Source organism: Eretmochelys imbricata, chromosome 10, assembly GCF_965152235.1.
Source record: "Eretmochelys imbricata isolate rEreImb1 chromosome 10, rEreImb1.hap1, whole genome shotgun sequence".
NCBI lineage: Eukaryota > Metazoa > Chordata > Testudines > Cheloniidae > Eretmochelys > Eretmochelys imbricata.
The window spans coordinates 37,995,017-38,021,602 of record NC_135581.1 but is presented as its reverse complement, the minus strand read 5'-3'; the positions used below and the strand labels follow the sequence as shown (position 1 = coordinate 38,021,602).

At 44.3% G+C, this 26,586-nt stretch overlaps 1 protein-coding gene across 5 annotated transcripts in view; it reads right to left on the bottom strand.

The window, feature by feature from the left end:
• TELO2 (telomere maintenance 2) overlaps positions 1–26,586 on the bottom strand; it is a 44,390-nt gene that overhangs the window by 15,664 nt on the left and 2,140 nt on the right. For 4 of the 5 annotated variants that reach the window (XR_013347354.1, XM_077828864.1, XM_077828865.1 and 1 more), the window contains exons 3-12: positions 25,849–26,126; positions 25,640–25,708; positions 20,802–20,949; positions 19,130–19,232; positions 18,054–18,122; positions 15,659–15,800; positions 13,235–13,371; positions 11,644–11,735; positions 10,400–10,507; positions 7,574–7,662 (exon numbers count right to left, since the gene is read on the bottom strand). Coding sequence is in view for 4 of the 5 variants with exons in the window: in XM_077828864.1 (XP_077684990.1) it covers positions 7,574–7,662; positions 10,400–10,507; positions 11,644–11,735; positions 13,235–13,371; positions 15,659–15,800; positions 18,054–18,122; positions 19,130–19,232; positions 20,802–20,949; positions 25,640–25,708; positions 25,849–26,126 (1,235 nt within the window). In the remaining variant the exon portion in view is untranslated. The remainder of the gene's footprint in view (positions 1–7,573; positions 7,663–10,399; positions 10,508–11,643; positions 11,736–13,234; positions 13,372–15,658; positions 15,801–18,053; positions 18,123–19,129; positions 19,233–20,801; positions 20,950–25,639; positions 25,709–25,848; positions 26,127–26,586) is intronic. The other variant, XM_077828866.1, reaches the window with a different exon arrangement.

The following is a 26,586-nucleotide window of genomic DNA, read 5'->3' as shown; positions in this document are numbered from 1 at the left end:
TTCCAGACTGTCCATCTTGGGGAGCACACCTAGCAGTTCTCCACTGTTGAGTGCAACTGCCTGGCTGATCATGCTGGTTATATGTTGCAGACGCATGATGGCCTGGAGTCGATCTCCTGGGCCTGTGGAGAGAAGAGGCTACACAATCACAGCTATGGACCAGCCACAGAAACATGGACATCTACGAACACATCGCGCTGGGGTTGCAGGAAAAGGGGTATGTCAGCGATCAGCAGCAGCACTGCGTGAAAGTGAAGAAACTGCAGCAGAGATATCAGAAACCCTGGGAGGCCAACAGTCAATCTGGTACTGAGCCGCAGACCTGACGCTTTTGCAAACAGCTGCATGACATACTTGGTGAAGACCCCACTGACATCCCGCACAGCACCGGGGATACCTCGGAGAAGCCTGAGTCACAGGCCGCTGCGTGAAAGGAGGAGGAGGAGGATCATAGCATTGTAGGACTGGAAGGGACATTGAGAGGATGGAGACATGCAACGGGGGTGGTCCAGCTATGCTGAAAGTCAGGATCTGTTTGAGATTCCACTGCAATCCAGTCAGTCCCAGCAATCAAACATACGCAAGCCCGATGCCGGGAAAGGAACCTCAAGTAAGCATGTAAATTAATTTCCCATTACAATGATGGCACCCCCAACTTAGCAGGACATGGCTGTAACATTCCCCAGGGTGCAACCTGAACTGTTGTGTCCTCTTAGCTCTCTAGCCTGGGATGCCTTTTACATTGCTTTGCTAGTAAACAGCAAACTCCTACAGGCTCTGTTCACTCACAGCCCACCAGCATGCAAAAGTCACTCCCAGCTGAATACATAAATGATACGCCTTGCCATCCACGAATAGATACAGGGCAACACCCACATATCCCTCAATCCCAGCCTTGCCCCACAGAAATGTACATCTTGTACTGTTCAGCAGCCCACTGGAGGTACAAGCTCATAAATTAGTCCATCATTCCAACAAAGGGTAATGAACATGCACCAGTCGTGCTGACCTGAGCTGAGATTTCCCAAACACTTCAATCACACACACTGGTTTAGATAAAACAGTAAAACAAGTTCATTAACTTGAGAAAGATAGATTACGTGATTTACAAGTGATAAGGCATAAAAGTCAGAATTGGTTAAAAAAGAATAAAAAGATAAACATGTAAGCTAATTCCTAAACTAATGCAAGCTAATTCCCAAGGCTAGTAAGTTTAAAAGCAAAAAGATTTCTTTCACCAAAAAGTTTTCAACAGTCTGTACTGGCGGAAAACTTCCAGGCCAGTACCACTCCCCCCAGTTCAATGATGAAAGACAAAAGGACAAGCGGGGGCTGGAGGGGAAGAGAGGTACCTAGAGGCATTTTTCCCCCTTATAAATCTGACCCTTTATACTGGAAAAGTCTTTGCTGGGTTATGGGGTCAGGCAGTTCTATGGCATAAGTGAGCTGCCAGTTATCTTTCAGGTGAATTGTAAATTTCGTATTCCCAACTCCCCTACTGGTGAATCTGTGATTAAGCATCAGAGGGGCAGCCATGTTAGTCTGTTTCCACAAAAACAACGAGGAGTCCGGTGGCACCTTAAAGACTAACAGATTTATTTGGGCATAAGCTTTCGTTGGTAAAAAACCCACTTCTTCAGACGCATGGAGTGAAAATTACAGATGCAGACATAAATATACTGACAAATGGAGAAGGGAGTTACCTTACAAGTGGAGAACCAGTGTTGACAAGGCCAGTTCAGTCACTGTGGATGTGGTCCAACTCCCAATAATTGATGAGGAGGTGTCAATACCAAGAGAGGGAAAATTGCTCTTGTAGTGAGCCAGCCACTCCCAGTCCCTATCCAAGCCCAAATTAATGGTGTTACATTTGCAAATGAAATGTAGCTCTGAAGTTTCTCTTTGAAGTCTGTTCTTGAAGTTTTTTTGTTGAAAGATGGCTACTTTTAAATCTGTTATTGACTGTCCAGGGAGATGTAGGAGTTTAGATACTTCACTGTCCTTTTCCCTCTGTAGAGAAGTAAAATGTGTGTTGTAAATGGCTTGTCTCATTTTTGTAAAGTCCAGCCACATGGAAGTTTGTGTGGAAGATTGGTTTTGTATGAGAGGCTCCAATTTTGAGAGCTCATTCTTGATCTTCTCCTGTTTGCTGTACAGGATGCTGATCAGGTGGTTCCTCAGTTTCTCTGAGAGCATGTGGCACAATCTCTCACCATAATCAGTGTAGTATGTCGACTGCAATGGATATTTTTACCTTCAGTCCATTTGGAATGCTATGCACGGGCTGAAATTGTGAACAAGCATCACTTGGCCCATAACCTCAGCCATACAGAACGCAACGCTGTCCACAGCCTCAGAAACAACTCTGACATTATAATCAAAGGGGCTTACAAAGGAGGTGCTGTAGTCATCATGAACAGGTCGGATTATGGATAGGAGGCTGCCAGGCAACTCTCCACCACCACATTTTACAGGCCACTATCCTCCGATCCCACTGAGGAGTACCAAAAGAAACTACACCATCTGCTCAAGAAACTCCCTGCTATAGCACAGGAACAAATCTACAGAGACACACCCCTAGAGCCCTAACCAGGGGTATTCTATCTGCTATCCAAGATCCAGGAACCTGGAAACCCTGGACGCCCCATCATCTCAGGCATTGGCACTCTTCTAGCAGTATTATCTAGCTATTTGGACTCTCTCCTCAGACCCTATGCTAACAGCACTCCTAGCTATCTTCAAGACACTACCGACTTCCTGAGGAAACTACAATGCATTGGTGATCTTCCCAAAAACACCATCCTAGCCACCATAGATGTAGAAGCTCTTTACTCCAATATTCCACATGAGGATGGACTACAAGCTGTCAGGAACAGTATCCCTGATGAGGCCACAGCACACCTGGTGGCGGAGCTTTGTGACTTTGTCCTCACCCACAACCATTTCAGATTTGGGGACAACTTATATCTTCGAGTCAGTGACACTGCTATGGGTACCCGCATGGCCCCACAGTATGCCAACATTTTTATGGCTGACTTAGAACAACTCTTCCTCAGCTCTCGTCCCTTAATGCCCCAACTCTACTTGCACTACATAGATGACATCTTCATCATATGGACCCACGGGAAGGAGGCCCTTAAAGAATTCCACCTGGATTTCAACAATTTCCACCCCACCATCAACCTCAGCCTGGACAGTCCACACAAGAGATACACTTCCTGGACACTACAGTGCAAATGAGTGATGGTCACATAAACACCACCCTCTACCGGAAACCTACTGTGATAAATGGAGAGGGGAGGGGTAGCTTCCTTTTATGGACACCCAGCCAGCCAGCCAGCCAGCCAGCTATAAAGTCACTCTTGGTGGCTGTTCTCTGCTTGTTTTACCTGTAAAGGATTAACAAAGTTCCCCAGGAAAAGGAGTGGGCACCTGACCAAAAGAACCAATGGGAGGAGTAGAACTTTTTTAAATGCGGGAGGGGGGGGAACTTCCCTTTGTTTTGTGTCTCTCCAGGAAAGAGGGGAAGATAGAGCAAAAGGAATGCTGTGTAAGGCTTGAACCTGAGGGAACTGGGGATGTTTAGTATACGGAAAAGAAGAATGAGGGAGGATTTGATAGCGGCTTTCAACTACCTGAAAGGGGGTTCCAAAGAGGATGGATCTAGACTGTTCTCAGTGGTAGCAGATGACAGAACAAGGAGTAATGGTCTCAAGTTACAGTGGGGGAGATTTAGGTTGGGTATTAGGAAAAACTTTTTCACTAGAAGGGTGGTGAAACACTGGAATGCGTTACGTAGGGAGGTGGTGGAATCTCCTTCCTTAGAAGTTTTTAAGGTCAGGCTTGACAAAGCCCTGGCTGGGATGATTTAATTGGATCGGTCCTGCTTTGAGCAAGGGGTTGGACTAGATGACCTCCTGAGGTCCCTTCCAACCCTGATATTCTATGATTCTATGAACCAGGTATAAAAATTCATCCACCATACCTAGAAGAAATAATTTGGATAGGGAATGTTTAGTTAGATGCTATCAGGTTTATTTCTTATTTTGGCTTGTGGATCTCCTTTGTGCTAACCCCAGATGCTTTTGTTTGCTTGTAACCTTTAAGCTGAACCCCCAAGAAAGCTATTTTGGGTGCCTAATTTTTGTAATTGTTGCTCTTAAGATCTAGCAAAAAGCTTAAGTTCCAAATGTATTTTTTCCCTTTTTGTTTTTAATAAAGTTTATCTTTTTTAAGAACAGGATAGGATTTTTGGTGTCCTTAGAGGTTTGTGCAAGTTTTTGATCAGCTGATAGCCACAGCTAATTTCCTTTGTTTTTTTTCTCAGCTATTCCCCGGAGGGGAGGTGAAAGGACTTGAGGGTACCCCACAGGGAGGTATTCCCAAGTGCTCCTTCCTGAGTTCAAAGGGGGTTTTTTGCATTTGGGTGGTGGCAGAGTTTACCAAGCCAAGCTCAGAGAGAAGCTGTAACCTTAGGAGTTTAATACAAACCTTAAGTGGCAAGTATTAATTTTTTAAATCCTTGCAGGCCCCCACTTCCTGCACTCAAGGTGCTGGAGTGGGGATTCAGCCTTGACACCTACTGACCACTATACTTACCTACATGCCTCCAGCTTCCATCCAGGACACATCACACGATCCATGGTCTACAGCCAAGCCCTAGTTTACAACTGAATTTGCTCCAACCCCTCAGACAGAGACAAACACCTACAATATCTTTATCAAGCATTCTTAAAACTACAATACCCACCTGGGGAAGTGAGGAAACAGACTGACAGAGCGAGACAGGTATCAAGAAGTCACCTACTACAGGACAGGCCCAAAAAGGAAAACAAAAGAACACCACTGGCCATCACGTACAGCCCCCAGCTAAAACCTCTCCAGAACATCATCAACGATCTACAACCTATCCTGGAAAACGATCCCTCACTCTCACAGACCTTGGGAGGCAGGCCAGTCCTCGCTTACAGACAGCCCCCAACCTCAAGCAAATACTCACCAGCAACTACACACCACACCATAGAAACACTAACCCAGGAACCAATCCCTGTAACAAACCCCGTTGCCTACTTTGTCCCCATATCTACTCTAACACCACCATCAGAGGACCCAACCACATGAGCCACACCATCAGGGGCTCATTCACCTGCACATCTACTAATGTGATATGTGCCATCACGTGCCAGCAATGCCCCCGCCATGTACATTGACCAAACCAGACAGTCCCTACGTAAAAGAATAAATGGACACAAATCAGACATCACAAATGGTAACATACAAAAGCCAGTAGGAGAACACTTCATTCTCCCTGGACATTCAGTAACAGATTTAAAAGTAGCCATCCTTCAACAAAAAAAAACTTCAGAAACAGACTTCAAAGAGAAACTGCAGTGCTACAATTCATTTGCAAATTTAACACCATTAATTTGGGCTTGAATAGGGACTGGGAGTGGCTGGCTCACTACAAAAGCAATTTTCCCTCTCTTGGTATTGACACCTCCTCCTCAATTACTGGGAGTTGGACCACATCCACCGTGACTGAACTGGCCTTGTCAACACTGGTTCTGCACTTGTAAGGTAACTCTCTTCTCTTCATTTGTCAGTATATTTATGCCTGCATCTGTAATTTTCACTCCATACATCTGAAGCTTATGCCCAAATGTTAGTCTTTACTGTCTTTAAGGTGCCACCTGACTCCTTGTTGTTTTTGTGATTAAGCAGTAATGGCTCTTTAGCACCTTGCTGGAGTGCAAGTGTGTCTTTGTCTCTGAAAGATGAGTTTGAGACTGCTTTTCTAATATTGTAACATGTTACAGTAAAGGTCTCATACCTTTATATGCAAAATTGCTACACATTTTACCAGGATAATAATATTCAGTAGATTATGAGTTTTTAAATGATACCTCACAAGGCATACTTTGTACAAAATATATCATAATCATATTAAAGTGGTGAACATGGGGTACAGGGTGTCGCAACTTTTCATTAAATTTACTCGTACTAGAAGAGGTAGTGGTACAGCAAAGAGAGGTTGAGCTGTTACCTGCTTGCCATTTCCCTGTAGTGTTAGGTCGGGACACAGGCATGCAGAGCAGTTTATGTGTACAGGGATGTCCCTGGAATCCTCCCAAGAGATCTTAGTGAAATTTCCATGGAGGTTCTCTGCAATCCTCTGCCGAAAGTTTTTAGCGAGGGCTGCCTTATTTCTTCCTCTACAGTGGGACACTTCCCCATGCCAGTCAGTGATCACTGCAGCAGGCACCATTGCAATAAACAGGCTAGCAGCATGAGAGCCCTGGTGGCTCCAGGACAGCAGAGGCAGCTGTGCTCTCTGTGCCTGTGTTTCCCCAGGAGTGACAGATCTGCTAAAATCACCCGTCTGTGAAAAATGGTGCAAGTTGTGATACTTCACCCCATATTATTCATAGGGATATTATTATATGATTATGGCATAATTATGATACGTGTCCCATCTTGTACAAAATGCAAGGGGACATTGGAAAAGTTATGATTTGCTGAATATGTTTATCCTATTTGTGTGCATGTACCATTTTTGTATCTGGACTTATGAATAGTGACTATGTATCTGTATTTCACATATAGTCAAACCGGGGTGACACCCACTAGGCAAGATGCTTCTGTCTAAATAGCTGGTTGTGAAGGGCCCATTAACTGTAATGGCCCATTAGGTAAAACAATAGGCCTTAGAAGAAGCTTATCATAGAATATCAGGGTTGGAAGGGACCTCAGGAGGTCATCTAGTCCAACCCCCTGCTCAAAGCAGGACCAATCCCCAATTTTTGCCCCAGATCCCAAATGGCCCCCTCAAGGATTGAACTCACAACCCTGGGTTTAGCAGGCCAATGCTCAAACCACTGAGTTATTCCCCTCCCCCCCCCCGAGCTATCCCTCCCCCGCACCTTGTGAGCCTTCCTGTGGCCAGCCTGTGAGTAATGGCTGCTATGACTCTGCAAGGGCATGTGACCAGCCCACATGATGCTGATATGGGTTTCTCCCAAGCAGCGCAGACAATCTGCGTGCAGGTCACTCCTTGGCACGCAGCGCCTACAAAAGCCGCACGATTTAAAGTCTGGGGCGCAGGGCATGCCCTGGCCCGGGCTCAATGACCAACTAAACTAACTGAATTAGCTAACTAATTACATGTACTACTGAACAAACCAAGAGTTCTGGTGACGAGCTGCAGCAAAGCTGGAGCTGAGCAGTTCCGACGCACCTTCACTGGTGGCAAGAAGGAACTGAGAGTGGGGGAAGCGCAGACCCCTCATACCACACCAGGCAGGTGCCGCGGGGGGCCCTCCCCCGTACGGGTACTGCTAGGGGAAAAACTTCCGGCACCACTGCACCTGAGGAGCACACACACCTATTGTAGAATACACATGAGCAATCACTCGAAGAAGAACTAACAATTCAAACCTGGAACACCAATTTCCGATGTACCACAACTTTGAGTCAACTCACAAAAACTAGCCTGTACCAGGAACCACCCCAGAACAGAGTAAGAGATGAGCATTTCCAAGTGAAGATTCAATAGACTCTACCCAGAATCTCCTACCTTCAATACAGTCTCGGATATAGACAGGAGCTTTCATCTTCTTCAGCTCTTTATCCTCGGACATGTCATGAGGGATGAGGTCATCATCGCTGTGAAAGAAGCATAGGAATGAATTAGTTCATGTGGATTCGACCATGTCACCTTCTCCTCCTTCATGCTAAACAGACAGGACACATTCTCCTCCCTCCTCACCCTTCCATCCTTACACCAAACAGAGTTTGCTCGAAACCCCAACCTACAAGGATCCAGCGGAAGCATTGGTGACCAAGTGTTGAGGACGGTGAGATGGACAGAGCTCTGCAAATCCGTGAATATCCATGGACCTTTCCTGCAGATAGTGGAGCGAATGCGGATACAACCACGCAGGGCTCTAAAGATCTGCTACTCCTTAACTGCTGTGCTGATTGGCAGGGAGGCATGTAAAATAGGTAAACCCTTTCCTGCACTTCCCTAAACACATCAACCAGTGGAGCTCAGCAGCTAATGCAAAGCAGAAACAATGTTACTGTAACAAGGGAGAAACTAGTCAGGAAGAAGCCCTGCCTCTGTCACCAGTGGCGCCTGGCCTGCGTTGTCCAGCTCGGGCAGCCCAGTGGCAGCCAGTGGCTGGACAGCAGGCTGGAGTCGGGGCTGACCAGCACCCATCTGCCATGCCGTTTCCCATACAGCGGCTCTGGCCCCACAGGGAAGGCCAGCATCCCCACTGTGGCCTGGCCCGGCAGCACTGACTGTGCTCTCGGCCCACCGGCTCCTGGGCAGCAGGGCCCTCCCCCGGCCATGGGGATTGGAGAGAGCAAGCGGGGCCCCAGCACCCCACCCCTCCATTGCTGCTTCCAGGTGCTGTCGCTCGCGAGCCCGGGAGCAGCATGCGATGTGACACCCCATCCCCGCCCCCACCAACCCCCTGCACCGCCCCTTCTCCTCGAGACCCAGCCCCCATGCCACCCCTTACCCCCAGTCCCTGCCCTCACGCTGCCTCTTCCCTGCAAGACCCCGTTCCTCCACTTGCTCATCTCTGGCTCCCTCCCTGCCGCCCCTCCCTAGCCCTTGTGAGACAGCTTGTTGCTGTGGGTATGGATTGCGGATAGAAGTAAAAGCCTGCTAGCGGATTGCAGGTTGATCCTGGCAGATGCAGATCCACATTTTTGTATCGTATCATAGAATCATAGTATTCACATGGTCCGTCTAGCCCAGTATCCTGTCTTCTGACAGCGGCCAATGCCAGATGCTTCAGAGAGAATGAATATGGGAAGATTCTATATGCAGCATGACCACTGAGTCTTTGGTAAGTCACTCCCCCAAATTGTGCCTCAGTTTCCCCCATTTATATTCACTGACATCAGACAAGTGTTTGGGAGGTTTAATTTGTTTAATATTTGTAGTGTGCTTTCAAATCGCCCTATTTCCCTTGCTCTCAAACCAGCTGCCCTCAGTGATGGAGATCAGCACTATGCTCATCAGGTTCAGGGGAATATTTGGTCATTGAAAAAACCTTTTTAAACACCCATGTGAAGCCTTTTCAGGGAAGGCTTTGATAATTGGAAGCCCCACCAATGAGCTAGGCTTTAACACTCTTGCACTACAGGCAGCAGAGATAGTTACAGGACAAGGCTAAGGAGCATGAAGTCACTGTGAAACTTAGTTCCTCTTCAGTGCCCACAATTTAACAGCACCCTCCTCTTAGAGCAGTTCATGGACTCTCCTCACTCAGAATGGAGCCAATTCCATGCCAGATAAAACACCTCACTATTTTCCCTCTATTTTCTTAGTGAAAGAAAATGAAGGTGTACACTTTAGAGGAGACTTGAACAGAGTCTGTGAAGACAGCTTACCAAGCATATGCACCCTGATTCGGGGGGGGGGGGGGGGGGCTGTCAGAACAATTTTATCCACTAAGATTCTAGGCTCCCATTCAGCTCCACAGCTTATTATGAACTGGCCAAAATAATAAATATACAGGACCAATATAGCAGCTTCCGAGGAAGGTTCTCAAGCACATTACAAAGATGCAGTCACTGACTCTCACAACACCCTTGTGAAGTAGAGAAACCCCAGTAGACAGAGACAGCCAGAAGGGCAAATGGCTACAGATCTCAACTAGCCAAAACAGGCAAATGCTTCAGCTAGAGAGCAACTCCCCTGACCCAACAATCTACAAGACTCAAGTAGCAAATACATTACCACCATATATGATAGACTAGAACATGTCCAGTAATAAAATGGGCAGCCTGATAAACAAACATATAAGGTCTGAAGGATGCAGTGGAATCAGGACAATCTGCAGGGCAATGGGTGTCTAAACAAGTTAAGTGAAACAAACACAAATAGCAAAAACAACAACACAGGCAGCAAAACTACAAAGTAAACCCATATCCTGGAATGCTGATCCGCACTTAGAGCCCTGCCAGGAGCCTGTCTAGAAATGTCAGGTCCAGGTCAGAAAACCACCAGGCCCACTCAGGCTTGGGTCGGCTCTCCTTCTCTGGCCCATGGGGTGGGCACTGTGGTCACTTACATACCCACTATGGCAATGCATGGAGCTGTTGCACACAACTCCCCCTGAGGCGACATTACAGGTTTGGGGAGAATGGCTGGGTTGGGCTGGAAAACAACTTGGGCTCCTTGGGCTTGGGTCCGATTTGGGTGTAAATATTAGGCATGAGCACACCTGTATCTGCAATTACCCTTTACACACTGCCTGGTTTGCTCCCCAGTTCAGATTGTGGAGTACAGCCTCTCTCTCACACAGTCAGCTTTCAAGGACCTGTCATTTACTTTCTACCTCAAATCAGCTTTTTGCTTTAGTAGTTTAGTTCTTGCACATACCTGTCGAGCTCCAAGTCAGATCCGTCCTCTGGCACTGCAGGGGCTACTGGGTATGGGATCCCACTTGGTTTTGACACAGCTTTTGGTGTAGCAGATGAAATGTCACTCCTGCTTTTGGCAATGAAAAAGTGTCAAAGGCATAAAGTAACAAGGATCTTAAAAATCCATGATCACAAGTAGGAGACTAGATTTTCCAAGGTAACGCCCCCAATCCACACACCCACACCATCTACAGTAGGCATTGGAATCTCATTTCAGTGTGGGTTCACTTAGGATGGTCCAGCTAAGAGGCGAAAAGGCTAGAGTAGCTGTACAGGTGTGGGGAGACCTCATCATGATTGGGGCGGGGGGGAGTGGAGATGGCAGACAGCATGAGCTAGTTCCCTAGTCTATCACCTGAGCTTGTTTTAGTTCCTAACAAAGATTAAGACTGTGCTAATGGACAGAACCCAAAACATTTTGGGTAAGGGCAGACACACAGTCATCTCAGGGCACAGGAAGCATTGGCCTGTGTATTCTTAAGAGCTATGAAAACCATGAACAAATCAGGAGGCACCATTCAGTAGTGGTTAATATACAAGACAGAGTCAGGACATCTGAGCTCTTCACACAGCTCTAACAGCAATTTGCCATGTAGCCTTGGGCATATCACTTTCACCTCTCCACTTCTCAGTCACTATTTCTACCTCATAGTAGCATTGGGAAGCATCACTCACTGACCTCTGTAAAGTGCTTTGAGATCTTCAGACAGCAAATGCCATGGAAGGTCAGAGTATAGACATAAGTTAATGCTATATTTCAGTTAGCAATGGACAGGCTGTGGACACATAGCTCCCAGTCTACTCTGAGGTACCCAAAGATTCCCCAGACCATTTGGATCATTTCAGGGGCACACAGAATTACAAGAATCCCAAGGAAATGCAGCCATCTGACACAATTCTAAAACATGCTTCCATTTGACCTCTGAACTAGAAACATGCTGGCTGCAGAGAGATAACCAACTGTAATGCAGAGCACGGTGAAGATTACAGCAATTTACACCTTAGTGGATTCTAACAAATACAGACTTCCTGCCTGCAGAGCTGGGATTGTCCGTCTGGAGTTTACCATCCACCAATGTGAAAGGATTATAGTGTCAGAGGTAGGCCCTGACTTTATAACCTTTATTAAGAATGATTTGCCTGGTATCGGTGCTCACAAATTTTCACACTAGGCAGATATATGGCTATGAGTGGCAATCTCACCCAGCATTTGGCATGTCAGTGACAGGGAGTTGTTGTGGTGCTGTCTGCTTCAGGAGAGACTTTAGCTCTCTGGTCTCATCATCATCTTCATACTAGACATGCAAAATAGAAGTTACTGTATGCAGAGGAGGCTTTTATGTGGATTCAATACAATAAATCTGCAGCAGTTGAAGGCTATGGGAGCTCAGCACCTCTCAGAATTAGGTCTTACTTTTTAAACAGTGAAGGATTAAATGATAAATGCATGTGGAGATTTGCAATCTCAGCCATATGCACCTTTCACACTGGACTCAGGATATACAAGTTATTGCTTGGTCAGACTTGGTCTCAGGGTTATTTATAATCTATAAAGCATTTAACAAACCTGAAGTCACAATGCAGCACTACAGCTGATGCTGTGCAAACAACACTTAGCTGTGTGGCTTAATTCCCATTGAAATGAATGGGAATTGTGTGACTAAATTCCCTACTCAGTCTTGAAAAATCACAACCACCAATGACTTTACACACACCCCTCCTTTTTTTTTTTTCCTTTTTTAGATTGATAGATATTAAGGTCAGAAGAGACCATTATGATCATCTAGTCTGACCTCCTGCACAACGCAGGCCACAGAATCTCACCCACCCACTCCTGTGATAAACCTCTCACCTATGTCTGAGCTATTGAAGTCCTCAAATCGTGGTTTAAAGACTTCAAGGAGCAGAGAATCCTCCAGCAAATGACCCGTGCCCCATGCTACAGAGGCAGGCGAAAAACCTCCAGGACCTCTTCCAATCTGCCCTGGAGGAAAATTCCTTCCCGACCCCAAATATGGCGATCAGCTAAACCCTGAGCACATGGGCAAGATTCACCAGCCAGATACCCAGGAAAGAATTCTCTGTAGTAACTCAGATCCCACCCCATCTAACATCCCATCACAGGCCATTGGGCCTATTTACTATGAATATTTAAAGATCAATTAATTGCCAAAATCATGTAATCCCATCATACCATCTGATCCATAAACTTATTGAGTTTAATCTTAAAGCCAGATAGGTCTCTTGCCCCCACTGCTTCCCTTGGAAGGCTATTCCAAAACTTCACTCCTCTGATGGTTAGAAACCTTCATCTAATTTCAAGTCTCAACTTCCCTTCTGGATGTTCATCCCAGTTTTAGGACTCTAATCAACTCCCACTGAAGGGGATTTCAATGGGATACCACCCATTCATCAGGTGCTGCATGATATGGAAATCTAGCAGTAGTTTTAATTTTGGAGCTGGCCATCCTAAACCCTGTTGTCATGTCCGAGTTCTCTTGGACTCTGCCTCACTGTGACCAAATCCTCCTGAGGTGTGTGCTCTCTCTCTCTCACCACACCCCCATGCACCTCTCACCTTGCACCTGCCCACATCCTCTATGCTGCCTTTGCATCTTTTCAATGCAATTCCATTTTGCAAACTGATATCCCCTCATTCTGAGGGGTATTGGTGCTCCTCTTTCCTTCCAGAGAGTAGGGGTCAGCAATGACAGCAGCAACACAACCATCTGCTTTAAAGGGGACATTTCTCCCCATCCCTGGACAGCAGAGACAGACATCACTATAGTCTCACCTGGAATTTCAGACTGGGCCCATCTGCAGTTATTCTGGCACTGATGCTTTCTGCCACGATCATTCCCAGACGCCGAACCCGTGGCAAGTTGCTGTCCAGGTGGCATTTCATCCCTCCCATCATGCTGGTGAGAAGTTCTGAAAGAACAAGCAGCACATGGCAGAGTGAACACAGCATCCCTGGCTATGGCAGCTCCCCGATAGCACACCCAGCTGAGAGCCCAAATCTTTAGCTACACAGCTCCAACTACAGGCAGAAAGACAGACAAAGGGTCAGGGGTGGAGGCTGACACAGATTCTATACAGCAATTCTCTTTCTGCAGAGTTGTTTTCTTTCCCCATCATGTCAGGAAGGCATGCAGCAGGGCTAGGTTTTGAAGCCAAAACACAATGGTACAAACATCACACATCCTAGAACATTTGTTTTAATAAAACAGTTTACCAAAATACCAAAAAAGAGTGTTAGGCCAAGTTAATCCCAGGCATAAATTCAATGGCTTCAAAACTGCTGTGACAGATGAAATGGGCTGACTGTGTTATTATGGAAATTGCATCCATTTCGATCGGTGCAGCAACCTGGAACTCACGCAGGGAGGATTATTTTTCACCATGTGCCTGAGCTATGACAGGTAATTAATTTCTGAACCCATTGTTCAGAGTGGCAGCTGTCTTTCATCTCTCCAGATAGATTCTGACTGCTGACAGGTTGACCATTATTCACCAATAAAAGCGGACATCTCTCTAACATCAGCCAGTGAAAAATCTGATCATTCATTAACACACCATAGTTAGTATCTATACAAGGCCAGGCTTTAAAAGAAGAATCTTGGGTTGGCTGGAACGAAATAAACTTGTTTTCTAATAAATAATAATAAATAGGATTTATGTTTTCAAAGCACTGCATGAAAGTTAATTCACCCTCTCAAGAGCCCCTTGGGTGGTGGGTGAATTATCATTTATTATTTGTATTGTGGTAGCACCAGAAGCCCTAGTCCTGAACCCAGACCCCATTATGCTGGGCGCTGTTCAGACACAGAGTGAAAAAATGGTCCCTGCGATCAGACAAGAGATAACAGGTTGATACAGACAGACAGCCGGGGAGCACAAGCAAACAACGAGAGAGACCAGTCAGCATGATAGGCTGCGGTCTCAGCACACCAGCAGCCTGACCGTTGTTAGTAACTGTCTATGTAATTTTGTTACTTAACAAATATTAATGTAATTTGCAAAGAGGGATCAGAGATGACTTATCCAAAGTCACATAGTAAGTGTAAGGGCTGGGAACAGAACCCAGGAGTGTTTGACAGCACTATTGCTGCAACAGGTCTCCAGGAGTTCTTTCAGCACCTGGTTCTGAACTGCCAGTGTCTGCTTTAACCATTAGGAAGCACGCCTTATCTTAAGCCAGACAGAACATAGCATGCTGAAGAGCAGCACAATGAAGAGCTCTTTCTCTGCCATACATACATCTAACAGGCTGAATGAGTTAATCTACATCAGTCACTGGGTTTAACAAAACATGAGTCATCATACTAGTAGAATCACACAATCAAGGTTTCCCACTCTAAAACAGAGCATCTCCCTTTTGCCTTGCCATTATGACATTATGCTATGATTATGTTCTATATTTCCATGCCCCCATAACCCATATCTGAATTAAACCAGAGTAGATTATGGTTCAGGAGAAGGACAACAGTCCTGGCTAAGACTGAAGAGTGGGAGTCTGAAGGCCTGAGTTCCATTTCTTACAGCAGATCCTCTCTCCAGGACCTTGAGAGACAGGAAGGATGTGATGTGCCCAATTGCTCCTTCTCAAAAATCTATGCACCCTACCTCATCACAGAAATGTTCTGAAGATTAACCAATCAATGATTCAAAATGCTATGAGGTCCTCAAAAGAAGGTGCTACAGATGTTCCTATTGCTAGTCAGCATCTCTGACACTGAACTTTCATACTGGTCTTAACAAATTATCTCATTTTTTCAGCAAGGCAGCAGCCTTCCTTAGCCTCCATAGAGTCCAAATCCAAGGCTTTGTTTCAAAATCATCCTGCACTATAAATACTCATATCACAGCAGGATTTTCATGATTTTCCAGACTTCAGAATTTGTGGCTTTCAGTTATTCGGAGATTAAGATAAGGTTCCAAAGTGAAAAATGCACTGAGGAGAAATTGGTTAGGCCCTGATCCTCTAGACAGTTACACACATAAGCAGCATCACTCACATGAATAGCCTCACTGAATTCAGAGGGAGTACTCAAATGATCAGAGCTTGGGTTTGTTTGCAGGATCAGGCCTGCAGGATGTGGAGACAATGGTTATGAGTAGGGGCTTCAAGGACAGAGGACTAAAGAGGGGAAAATTTAGAATACAGTGGAGGGAAGGAGACCTCTTTGTTCTTTCCTCTCCTTCCCTCCTCCCTCACCTTGTCCGTTGCTCTCTATTTCAGGCTCCTTCAGGTGGGAAAGGCAGATCAGGATGGCCTTGCTAACATACAGTTGTTGCTCAACTGGAGAGTGTTTCACAGCACTGCTGCTGCCCCAGGTCTCCAGGAGTTCTTTCAGCACCTGGTTCATAAGTTTACAGCATTAGCTAGATGGAATGGGTCTGTGCTGCATCGGAATGTCAGTCTCTCACAAACACACACCACACCCTTAACCAGCCAGGTGGCCTAAGGACTATTCTATCCTTCACTCAGCATAATCAGTCCCTGTAAAGTGTGATGGCCTCTTGCCCAGGTGTAGGGCTCCAGCTCTCCATTGAGAGAATTTTTGTGGCAAGGGTCCTGAATTCCATGGCACCCTGGTGCCACTGGCTGGAAATTCCATGTCAGCTCTGGCTAAATTAAATAATGGAGGTTTTAAATTCAATAGGACAATGACTAATGCAGTCACTGAAGAAAGCCTGGGGTTATCAATTTTTACATTACATTCTATTTATTTTATGCTTACCCCAAAAGAACTCCCAGTGTGCTGAGACTTTTGAGCTGTATGGAGGCGAAGCGTCCCCTCCCCTTTGTGTACAGGGCAGAGGCAACTTAAAATTTTTGGCAGGGAAAGGAACTTTAACAACTAGCTTCCTAAACTAGTAACCAGCAGCCTCTCTGCTACCTGCATTCTCGATCAAACACACAGGACTGATCTCTGATACCCAACATCTGAACATTCCAGTCATAGCCCAATTGAGGTCAGGCCATCATGGACATTGCTATATATTAACTGACCAAAATCACAGTTATGCGCTTCAGTGAAAAGAAGGAAGTGGAACAAAACAGTCTAAGAGATACAACAGTTACAAAAGGGGAAAACCAGTCCTCCTACATCACAGCAGAATCTCTCTGGATGAGAGTAACCAGACATAGCTCCATTCAGAGCCATTCACCAGTGCTTCATGTGGTGATCAAGAATATTTTAAAGCAGTAAGAGGTACTCCTTCACCTCAGAATAGTAGCTCACTGCCTCCCCTGTGTTGGCTAAAATTCTTTTAATGGATTGCCACTGTCTGAAGGAAAACATTTTAAAAAAACTTGAATCATAGAACTGGAAGGGACCTCAAGTGGTCATCTAGCCCACTCCCCTGCACTCAAGACAGGACTAAGTATTATCTAAACGACCCCTTACAGGCGTTTGTCCAACCTGCTCTTAAAAATCCCCAATGATGGAGATTCCACAACCTCCCTAGGCAATTTATTCCAGTGCTTAACCACTCTGACAGTTAGGAAGTTTTTCTTAATGTCCAACCTGAACCGCCCTTGCTGCAATTTAAGCCCATTGCTTCTTGTCCTATTCTCAGAGGTTAGGAAGAACAATTTTTCTCCCTCCTCCTTGTAACAAACTTTTATGTACCTGAAACCTTATCATGTCCCCTCTCAGTCTTCTCTTCTCCAGACTAAACAAACCCAATTTTTTCAATCTTCCCTCATAGGTCATGTTTTCTAGACCTTTAATCATTTTTGTTGCTCTTCTCTGGACTTTCTCCAATTTGTCCACATCTCTCCTGAAATGTGGCACCCAGAACTGGATACAATACTCCAGTTGAGGCCTAATCAGCGTGGAACAGAGTGGAAGAATTACTTCTTGTGTCTTGCTTACAATACTCCTGCTAATATATGAACTAAAAAGAAGAACTAAGAGAAGTTTAGTATAAGAAGGGCTTATTAGAAACACCAAGAAAATTATGTTTAGCCTTTCATTTGGTGAGAGCCCAGAGAGTTCTCTGATGTTGTGCCCTAGAAAATATGAGGATGATCCTACAGTTAAGAGCCTAGGGCTGGGTCTGAGGACTCTTGGGTTCTATTTCCAACTGTCATTGACTCGCGCTCTCTTTGGATAAGTCACTTCAAATCACTTCTCCCCCTCCCCCATCTATAAAATGGATCTATCTCACAGGGGAGTTGTGAGGCTTGGGGATCCACAGATGTGAGATGCTACAGAAGTACAACGTATCATTAGAAGCTCTGGGAGGACTGTGGCCTGTTTAAGTGGAATGGCAACTCTTCCTTCATTCTGAGCCACATTTCCTTCCTTTTCCATTCCCCCTTCCTTCTCAATGTTCCTTGGTGGCCATCTTACTACTTTTCTAGAGATGAGACAGAATGACAGTGATTCCTATGAAGAGGACTTCTCTGCTACACTTTAATGAGGCCAGCAGCTCTGTCCAGGACCACTGTGGGGGCATTCTTTATCACCCCATTCACACAGGTGACCCTCATTATCAGCTTCATCGAACAGCACAGAAGCGTCACAGATACTGGAACAAAATGAGGGTTCCGGAGTAAAAATTCCAACCTAAATATATATCACTGAAAGTACCTAACTTACTTTGATCAATAAGGAACGTCGAAGGCTGTCTAGGGCCAGGTATCCAAGGAGATTCTGTAGCATTGCAGTCTACAATGAAAACAACAGGATTAGTTATACTGAGCAGAAAGTTACTAATCAGCAAGGACTTTACACACTCACTCTCTCTCCCCATCCACCCCCCCATTCCGAGTGATTTGATCAGAATGTTCAGGGACCAAAGATTGTGCAGAGTTTATGCAAACCCACATCACTCTTAGGAAAGTTAGAGCATATTACTGTGCCTGGGTATTTCAGTGCCCAAATTATTTCAGATCACACGGTTTCAGTGATGTCTACGGCACCCAAGAGAGGGTTCCCGCTAGTAAAAACTCCACTGAACCAACCTCTGCACAGCAAGTCTTATTTAAAATATTGCTCCTACTATTAAACAAAAGAAACATGTGAAGTCAGGGAACCTTGTCCTTCCCTTCGCTGAAGTCTTGTGCCTCTCTCCCACCCACAATCTAGTTAATATTCAAGGTGCTCCAGAACATAAGGCAGAGCACAATCTTCACATGGGCTCTAGTGCTCACCCACTGCCCTGTTTCACTTCCACATCATTTCTCTCCAACATCTGAGGATACAGATAATTCCAAATCAAACTCAGAGCTCTTCCAGTGCACTCCTCCTCCCTGTCCTCTTTGGGGGGTGAGGTCAAGCATGCTCCCAGCCTCTCCCCCTGGATTCTAGATGGGATCAGGGCCTCTACCTCCCCAGACTGCTGATGTCACATGCAAATCCTCCCTTGGTTCCTAGGAGGAAAGGTGACACCACTGCTGGTCACCACAGATTGACTTACAAGGCAGAATACAAACCTAGTGTCTTGAAAGGGACCACCTGGTCTGCCTTACTGGACAGGGAGAAGTTATAGAAATCTTCAGCCAAGGTCCAAGTATATGTGAGGAGTAGGGAATCTGGGGAAAGGCTTCAGAGTAAATCCCACAACCAGAGACCTGGAGCTTACCTGGACAAGAATTCAGCACTTTGAAAAACGTTGGCCTTCCTAACAGCTAGGATGGCTTACATTCCCCATATTGACACAGCAGAGCCCTTACCGCGTAGCTGTACTGCAGGAGTAGCAGCTTTTGGGTCACCACAAATTGAGCTTTCTTGTTTTTCAGAACCAGATTCCCCAGTAATCGAGACAAGACATCCGCCCTAGGAAGACAGGTCAGCAGCAAACTATCAAGGATCCATTTATCTGAACTGCTTCAGGCTGATTTCAATCTTATCATGACTGTATAAGTGGCTGTCCATTTGCAATATAATCAAAAGTCGTAGATCAGTCAAACAGCCTTCCACGTGGTAGCAGTGCATGGAAGGCTGTTTGACAACTACAGAAGTGATTAATAAGGCAAAAAGATCCAGTGCTGTCTGAAATGGTGTCGAAGGATTAGCAGTGAAGGAATCCCCAGCTATTCCAGTCCCAACCTTTCCCAGGAAGTGGCACCATGTAGAATGATGGCGCACAGGCTGAGAACCTTCAAGAAAGAACGTATAGGTGTTTATACACCTGAGGGAATTATGCACCAAAAAATTAAAAATTATCCGCACAATATTTTAAAATTCTGCAAATTTTTTTTCCTCAATAACTAAATGTGGCTCCAGAATGGCAGTGGGGAGCACAGACTACTGGCTGCATTGAGGTGGGAGATCACCCTGAAGCCCACACCACCTCCAGTACAGGGACTCGGCAGTGAGGCTGCACCTGACCCTGACACAGTGCAAGGGCTGGGCCTGCCCCAGAAACACCCCAGGGCCCTACCCCCCTGTACCCGGCGCACCAGGTGTGGCTGGGCAGGCTCAGCCCAACCAGATCCAAGTGTGGAGGGATTCAGGTGTGCAGTGAGAGGTTTCTGTGTGGGGTAGTCTGGGCGCAGGTAAGTTCAGTGGGAGATCTGGATGCACAGGGACTCGTGGGGTGCAGGGGGCAATGGGACTCTGCAGGGGATCCAGGTGATGGTGGTTGGGCTCAGTGGGGAGGTCTGGGTGTGGCGAGATGGGACTGGGGGGAGAGGGGGTCCAGCTGCTTGGGGCTCAGTGGGGTGGGGGCTTGTTGGATGGGTGTAGGAGAGTGGGGCTTGTCAGGGTGAGGGTTCGATGGGCCTGCTTAATGGGGGATCCCCAGCTGCTGCCGAGGGGATGCCACATGCCAGGCTCCTGCTTCCCCCCCACGCTTCCCCATTCCCTTTTCTTCTCCATCCCCCTCCCCTCACTCCCACATTCCCCTCCCTCTCCCCTATTCCACCCCTCCTTCCTTCCCCACTGCCTCTTCTCCCCACCCCCCTTACCCAGCCCCACCACAGGCACTCACTGTTCCACAGAAAATGGAAAGGGTCCCAGCACACAGAAGAGGAGCACAACTAGCACTAGGACCCAGGAGGCTGTGTTCTGCTGCAGAGTCAGCGGAGCCCCAGACGCAGCCTCCGAGCTGGGCAGCTCTGCGTTTCCAGAAATGGGGGTGGGGGCAGTGGCATGTAACCCCGTGTGCCCCCCAGACCTCACCTCTATTTGGGGAGCAATACCCCCCCCAAAAAAAACTGCATACATGGTTGCCCCCCACCCCTCCCCAGCTTCCCTTTGCTTCCCCGCTGTTTTCTGCGGGGAAAAGCAGGAAATCTGCAGAGAGGCTGTTTTCTGCGGGCGCACAGTTCCGCAGAATCCCCCCAGGAGTAAGGTGTAGCTAGAACAACTACTTCCCTCTCCCCACAAATCTTGATTTCTTACCCTGGTGCTTTCTGAACAAAGCCACAAACCACTGCTTCCATCCAACGATCTGGCACACACTCGACCAGTCGCCAGCACATCCTCTGCCAGATGCAGTCCACCTTGGTGAGATCCTTTAGGCGTGGTACCAACATATTCAGAATTTCTTCTGTATTGGGACAGAACAAAAGGAAGCTCACTGATTGGAGGGAGCTGGGGCAATAGCCCACTACATAATCCATATAGATGGTTTGCAAAATCAAGCTGCTTACAGAGAGATAAACATGAAAACAATGCCCTTTCCAACACAAGTTTGCCCCTAATGATTCAGCACCTACAACACACAATTCTTTTCACAGGTATGCCCTGCCTGCAGGTTCACCTGGGCTTTTACTTGTAGCCCTAGTAGCTGTGACACAGGCAGACCAGGTGTCAGCTCATGCCAAGGCACACAGGTATCCACTGAACACTGGTTCCAGCTATGTATTTGTCAGTCTGGTTCACCTGTGTGTTAGTATTGTTCAAACAGGTATTAGAATTATAAGAATGTGTTTAGTGTGGTATGCTTATAAGAAGCATACGGGATTTTCTTTAGGGGAAAAGGCAATATGCCATGTTTACTGAAGATACAACAATTAGCATATGCATTTAATTACACCACACAGACATACATACAGTTTTGCCAGTGAAAGGGACTTTAAAAAAGCTAAAGCAAATAGAAAAATAAAAGTGTATAAAAAATGATGTTAAAACGTGTGCGAAATTGTGTGCGGTACGCTCAGGACAAGGCTCGTCCTCTGCATTGACAACCCATGATGCACCAACGAAGGCTTGGGCCGTGGCACAGAGCTCAAATTAATTTTATTAATAAATTGCCAAGAAGTAAGGAAGGATTCCAATGTTTATTAGTAATAATTAATTCCTTTTCAAAATGTGTGAAGTCATTTCCTACTAAAAATAATAGCAGCAGGGTAGTGGCCAAAGTTTTTTTAATAAAGTAATATGTAAATATGGCACCCCCAAAATAATAAATTCTAATAATAAGGGAGCCTTTGTTAGAAAAAAAATCTTTACAATAATAATACAAGCCTTGGAAATTAAACAAAAGCTCCATATACCATACCGGCCTCAGTCCAAGGCACTATTAAAAAATTGCTCCAAAAAATAGTAAATCACACACTCACAAAAAATACCTGGCTAAATAAACTGCCTCTAACTTTGGCTGCCATCCACAGCAGCTAAAAACAAAAATTTAACCCTTTCAAATTCTGTTTGAACATTCAATGTACCTAATAATTAATTCTAGTTACCGAATACAGAATAATAATAAAAAAAGCTCTAATATAATATAATAGCATAATTATTTTCAACGGCTCAAACAGTTACAAAAAAAATAAAACCACCCTCCAGTAAAGGGTTAATCAGGCCATCGAACACATAAACAACAAAATTCAAAAACAAAGGCCCACAAAGGCAGCCTTGTAAAAAAACCAGGGAACCAAGTCAGGTACCTTAAAATAAAAAAAAGGGGTCACTCACTAAAATCAAAATGAATAGGCCCTTACTCCATAGTGGACTGCCTTAGCCCATGAGTATGCCGCATAAAAAAAAAAAAAAAAAAAAAAAGGAAAACTGAAATGTGTACATGTTTCACAAATTAAATTGTTTACATAAATAATGTTGTTTAAATTCTTTGCAAAAAAACCCAACCTGGAACCTGAGCACAAGGTGCTGCTTAACCACCACAATTTTAATCCACAACAAATAGAACTCCAGTGTAAGGTCTGGCTTTACCTGCTTCTGAAAACTTTTAGCACCCAAATAATTAAAGCAATCATTTAAAAAAAAATAAAAAATAAAAAAAAAATGCAGCCCTCTTTATAAGCAAATATTTAAAAAATAATTCACTCCCTGCCAACCAATCATGGATTCCTAGCAATAATCCAGTGATCATCATAAAATGGTATAATAAAACTACTAGCCAACTCTTGAAAGCCTTAAAAAACAAAACAAAAAAAAATACCTAATATGTATGCCTGGGAAGAGGAAGTGGAACTTAAGGTTCACCTTATAAACATCACAAAAATACCAAATCACTAAAAAAATAGGGGTTAGAACAAAAAAGTCCCTATAAAAATACCACCTAAAGTTCCAACTACCCACAATCACCATATCAGTAAAATAAGCCTGTTTTAACAGGAACAATACTAACAGTTACTGTGGAATACTGTCCAATACCCCGCAGTAAATTAAACCTATGGTTCCTGAACACATGCTCCAAAACCTGGACCAAAAAAAAAATATATGCATTCGAAAAAGGTACCCCAATTAAAATAAAAAATAAAAAAAAAAAATTATTTGTGACTCAAAGTAATCCAGTAAAAGTATTGTTAAATCCACTTTTAATAAAAATAAAAATTGGTATGTATTAAATTCAGTTGAACATGTCTAAATTAAAACCTAACTGTTCACCCTACTCCTTTCCTATTATATCGGCCTAAATAAAAACACAACACTCCAATGTCTAAGCAAAACAAAATATAGTAGACACCATATTAAAAAAAAAAGTTAAATTTAAAGCAAAAATGATAAATACTGTAAACCTAAATTAATTAAAAATAAAGTTTCTTGTCACAACTGCAAAATAGTTTCATTCACAAGCAGGCAAATAATACTGTGGATTTCATAAAATTAGGAAATAAAACTGCCTTGGCCATAAAATGTACTAAAATGCAAATTCTTAGTTTAGCATCACTAAAACACAAAATGTTTCGGGTAATATCTAAAAATGTTCAAATATTAACGCATCTTTTAAAACAATAAAAAAGGTCCTTGTTTAACACCTACAAATATAAATGAATGCAATATGTTTCCAGCATGGTTAAGCCTAATTTGTTATTAAGTAAAATTATTGTTAAAATTGCTCACCAACAATCTGTAAAAACAAAAATATAAAAAATAAGCCCACTTCCAAAATTAACCACAGGATCCTTTTGGCTACACGAGTTATAGGTCTGTGGGCTAAAAAAAATTATTGAATACCCAAGGGTGTACAAAATGAAGCCTCAAAAATGGGTGTTCTTGTCCCTACCTGTCACCACAAAACCATGTAGCAAAAATACATCACTGGAGGGACAAACTAGACAAAGTGACACATGTACAACGACAATGTGTATGTATTACATCCTGAGAAACAGTATTTTGGGAAAATACAAGTATCAGCCAACCCCCAGTAAATAAATGTAGATATAATGCCCAGGTATTATATACTAGCAATCACACATACTATTTATCAAAAACAAAAAAGCACAGAGCACAGCCACCCCAGTTAATTTCTCTCTTACCCTTGGCCTAGATTGGCACGATCTAATTAATCGCCTAAAGGTAACTCACCTAAAGGTAAACAAAGGTAACTCAGTTTTTACAACAGACACAGAGAAATATAGGAAAGTGTGTCATTCAAATATGTCATGCAAATAAAAACATGCTAAAACTTGCTAGGTCTTAACAAAGAAAAACCAAAAGAAACCTAAAAGCCTATCACTGGTACGAGGTTTTAACAGGCTGGTCCCCAACTTTTAAAGGCATATCATCTATTATGTTTCACCCATTACCATCTGTGTTAATATTGTCCCATGTTTACTTGCTAAAAATGTGTTATATGTGCTGTTAAATAAAAAATAAAAGTTTGTTAAATTACAACCACAAGCTCAAATTGTCTCTCAATATATTGCTATAAAATAATTGTATAAAATATGACCCACTCAAGAATTGTTTTTGAGGGGCCAAAAGGGGGACATGTAGTAGTAAAATTTTATGTTTGTATTTTGTATAATTTAAAATAAAAAATAATATTGCATCTATTAAATGTACTGGTGTATGATTTAATCATATCCTGCCAGCCACCCTTTTTGAATAGCAGAAAGGAATGGCCTAATGGGCCATTTGGAAAAAAATGCATCAGCAGGAATCTGTGTCTGGGCTGATTCCAAGACAGTAACAGACATTTTAAGATCACTACTTGGTTGTAGGTTTAGCATTTTTAAATAAGTAAAAAGATGCCATTGTTTTCTTATGCACTGCAACATGATGTTTCTGTTTAAAGTGTTCTGTGTAAATTAATTCTGTTTTGTGTGTAAATAAAAAATATATGTGCAAAAAAATAAGTGTAAAGGCCACCGCTGAGCCAAATGTACCAAAAAAAAAAAAAAAAAAAAACGCAAGAAACAAACGCAAGAATGCCCAAAGGCTGCAACATGCCCCTATAAAAATATATTTAAAAAACCACCCCGAATCAACAACTCTAAAAACAAAACAGGCACCTATCAACAGGGACAAAATAGCTGCAATAAAAAAAAAAAAATTAAAAAAACAAGTACTCATCAAACAATTAATTACAGCATAATGGTGCAAAATTCATTAGTCCCTTCACCTGCTCTAAAATGCTAAGTGAAACCAAAATGAAAGCTCATCACATGCACAGCCTGTTATCTAGGGGCTGTGGTTTTTAACTCATTGATGTTTGCAATGCATTTTCAGAACATCAGATAGAAGGCACTAGGGTAGAATGCCCAGGACAGCAGGGCTCCTGGAAGACTAGCATTCTCATTGAGCCTTGGGAGAACAAGAATGGAACGCACTCAGATCAACCCGGAGGGGGCGGCTGTAACAGACACACAGTTGGGATGCCTCAGAAAGGAGAGCAGGCCGTGTCTACAAACTGTAGGCAACATCCCAGGCCACGAATAAATCTACCCTGAACCTCCCTCTTTTACTGACCATCCTATTACAACCACTGTTCCTTGTTGACGTAATTCTATCATATCCTTTAGCCCAAAACCATGTTACAAGGCACTCACTTTGTCTCCCATGCACGCATACCTTCCCCAGCACTTGAGACACAAAGGAGATGGAACAGTCCAAGCCACCTGTGGTAAAATGAGACACATGCTTAATGAAACACTTAGATTACCAGCCACCAACATCTTCCTGGAGACTGATTATCAGGAGACCTCCCCTTGTACTGTTTCACTCTCTCAGTGCAGCTGTAGTTGGTCTGCAATCTCACCTCTCAGCGAGTCAGAGATCCTCTGCAACACCTGGATGATTTCAGTAGCCAGCAGAGGAAAATAGTTTTGTGGGAAGAATATAGGCAGGTTATTCCCCTGGAGCTTGTTGCACAAGTGGTCAGGCAGACACACAACCTTGTTGAGGAGGGTCTCTTGTAATGTGGGCAAACCAGCCTGTGCCTGCTGATGACAGACCTCCCACATCAGAGCCGACATGCCTCCCGTCTGCAGAAACTGTTCCAGGATGCTAATGACCTTCATCAGGCGAAAGCTGGGACTGGAAAGAAATAAGAGTGCCCCCCCCCCCTTTTAATTAATGAGGAAGAGTACACACAAAAGAGAATCATAGAACTGGAAGGAACCTCAAGAGGTCATCTAGTCCCGTCCCCTGCACTCATGGCAGGACTAATTATCTAGACCATTCCTGACAGGTGTTTGTCTAACCTACTCTTAAAAATCTCCAATGATGGAGTGGCAATCATCCCACATCCCCGCTGTGATCCCAACAACTCACACATAGTGCCACAATGCACTAGAATGTAATTTAAGATTAGCAGTGAAATAACACTGTATCCCTACAGCTACTTCTGCCTGTGACTCTCACTGCACTTTACACGCGTTAGCAAATTCAGCCTCACTACCCCCATGGGAGGTGGGGAAATATCATCAGTGCAAAACAGTGAAAAATGAAGCACCAAGAGCTGAAGTGACCCTCTCAAAGCAACACAGTGAGTCAG